Source organism: Cariama cristata, unplaced genomic scaffold, assembly GCF_000690535.1.
Source record: "Cariama cristata isolate BGI_N322 unplaced genomic scaffold, ASM69053v1 scaffold3775, whole genome shotgun sequence".
Lineage (NCBI taxonomy): Eukaryota > Metazoa > Chordata > Aves > Cariamiformes > Cariamidae > Cariama > Cariama cristata.
Window position 1 is genome coordinate 3,265 of NW_009619045.1, and position 2,397 is coordinate 5,661.

Consider the following 2,397-nt stretch of genomic DNA (forward strand, 5'->3'; position numbering starts at 1 on the left):
CAGGAATGGTTTTCTCACTGAGGACGTCAGACGTGCAATCCGGGTGGCAGCGCAGAAGGTGAGTACCTGGCAAAAGCAGGGAGATTTGCACCAGGAGAGGCTTGCAGGAACTCCTCCTGGAGACCCAAAGAAAGAAATCCTAGACCTTCCACCAGCTCTGGGATGACTGCCTGCTCCCAGTAGCTCCACAGAGGCTCTGGGACAAGCAAACGTCTCGTGTGCCCAGACGATCTGCGTGGTGTGTGCCAGGAATACCCACAATCTGTGCCCTGCCCGGAGGTGTGGGGCTGGCCATGCAGGCCCTGAGCCTGCCTCTGAGGGGGCTGCTGTGCTCTTTCCAGCACTGCTTTGTTTGCGACGAGATGGGTGCTGCCATCACCTGCCAGGAGAAGAGGTGCAACCGCAACTTCCATCGCCCCTGCGCCTCAGAGGGTGAATGTGTCACCCAGTTCTTTGGGCTGTACAGGTAAGTGCTGCTGGCCCTCATGGAGGATACTCCTCATCTTCAAGCCCACTCTGGTCAGCAGTGGACACACAAGTACGGACACTTCCCAGCAGCCTGCCACAGCCGCAGCCAGAGCCTGGACAGGCTCTGGGTCTCCTTCACAGCTCCCCTGCCCTGCTTGCCCTTGCTAGGGGAAGACTCGGCACTTGTTGCCTCATATCGCCCATCCCTTCCATCTTGCCACCAGATCCTTCTGCTGGGAGCACCGCCCAGAGCAGGCAGTGGAGGCCAGTCCAGAGCAGAACAGCACCTGCATCATCTGCCTGGACCCTGTGGAAGACAAAAAGTCTTACCGCACCATGCTGTGCCCAGCATGCTGACACGCCTGGTTCCACCGGAGCTGCGTCCAGAAACAGGCTATGCACGTTGGCATCCGCTTCCGCTGCTTGCATTGCCAAAATGACAATCAGTTTGTGATGGAAATGCTCACCATGGGGATTCGAATCTCCAACAGGTCGTTTTTTCTCTGCCCAGCTCACAAGACCTCAGGCACAAGTGCAGTGCCCTGCTGTCCCCTGACTCCTGTCCTCAGCTTCATGGAGGAGCTGGAAAGGGGGTGGAGGCAGAAGAGCAGGGATGCTCTGGATCTCCTGATGCTGGGGCAGCAGGGGTCCAACACTTTTCCCTTCCTTTTCCAGCACACAACCGTCGTGGGAGAGAGACCAAGAATTTGGACTGCTATATCAGAGGCACAGCCACTGCAATGCCAGCACGTGTCTTTGTCCGGGAGGCAGGGAGCAGGCAGAGGAAGAGGGGTAATTTGCCAAAACAGCAGTCTAGGGCTCTGTGTCTGCCCACAGGCTCGAGGCGGAAGGACTAATAACAAGAGCTCAGCAGGGCAATCCCTGGCTTACCTCACTTTGTCCTCACAACCAGCAACCTGTTTGCTTCCCCAGGCCCTGGCAACTGCTCCTGTGCAGCTCCTGTGCTGCCGAAGGCACCCACCGACTCTGCTCCTATGTGGGGAACGGTACAACCATCTGGGAGTATGACGGCTGTGCTGGCCTGGGCACTGGTAAGAGGCAAAGTACCTGGGTGCCCCTGCGCTGGGGCCAGAGCCCAGGTGAGGCCTGGTAACAGGGGTTTAAGGTGGGCTTGGCTCCAGGAGGGCTGTGGGCACCACGATGGCTTCTCCTGTCCTGGGACTGGGTGACCATGCTGCTGAAATTCCTGCCTCCCTTCACAGCCTTAAGTAACAATTCAGAGCTTGCGAGCACCAGCAACAGCCAGGTGGCACTCAACCTGCTCCAAGGCTCCCCAGCACCTGTGAAAAGCGGCCGCAACACCGCCAGCCAAGCACCACTGGGGTCGTCCCACAGCCCCGTAGTGCCGGGAAGCAGCAGCCGCTCCAGCCACCCTGGGCCGATCCGGACACGGCATCGCACACAAATACAACAGCGGGCACAAAAGCCATACAGTCATCCTGGAAAAGGCTGTGGGACTAGCCTTCTGCCAGCCCCAAGTGCTGGCCCTCATCCCCCTGCACAATAAAGTTGGCTACTCATCTCATGTGACCTGGAAGATCCCACGCCCATTTGCCTATCATCCTCCTTTGCCTTTCTTGAGGAGCGGCACTGGGGGCTGGGGCTGGGACTGGAGGGGGTTGTCTTCCCTAAGATTGGCTGTGCCTTCCTCAGACCTTCCTCCCTATGGAGGGCCAGCCTCCTCCTTGGTTGGCCATCCAGCACCTTGGCCATGTGCTTCAGACCTTACTGGCCACAGAAGGCTGGTGTTCAAAGTCATTCTGCAGCAGCAGAACCTTGTCTACACCTGTAGAGTACGGCGTTCGGAAGATCTCGCGATGTGACAGAAAGATAGAGAGCTAGACACCGCCTGCCTGTGACGTGTTTGTATAAAAGAACCTAACTGCGCAATAAACGAGGAAGTTGACG

The 2,397-nt window shown here is 57.9% G+C and overlaps 1 protein-coding gene across 1 annotated transcript in view; it reads left to right on the top strand.

Annotated features, from left to right (window-relative positions):
* LOC104162362 (PHD finger protein 7-like) overlaps nt 1-1,520 on the top strand; it is a gene marked incomplete at its 3' end in the record, with an annotated part of 4,616 nt that extends 3,096 nt beyond the window's left edge. Inside the window, 5 exon segments of the mRNA XM_009701076.1 lie at nt 4-58; nt 342-466; nt 693-962; nt 1,144-1,260; nt 1,402-1,520. Coding sequence (XP_009699378.1) covers nt 4-58; nt 342-466; nt 693-962; nt 1,144-1,260; nt 1,402-1,520 — 686 coding nt within the window.
* Between the last annotated feature and the right edge of the window lie 877 nt (nt 1,521-2,397).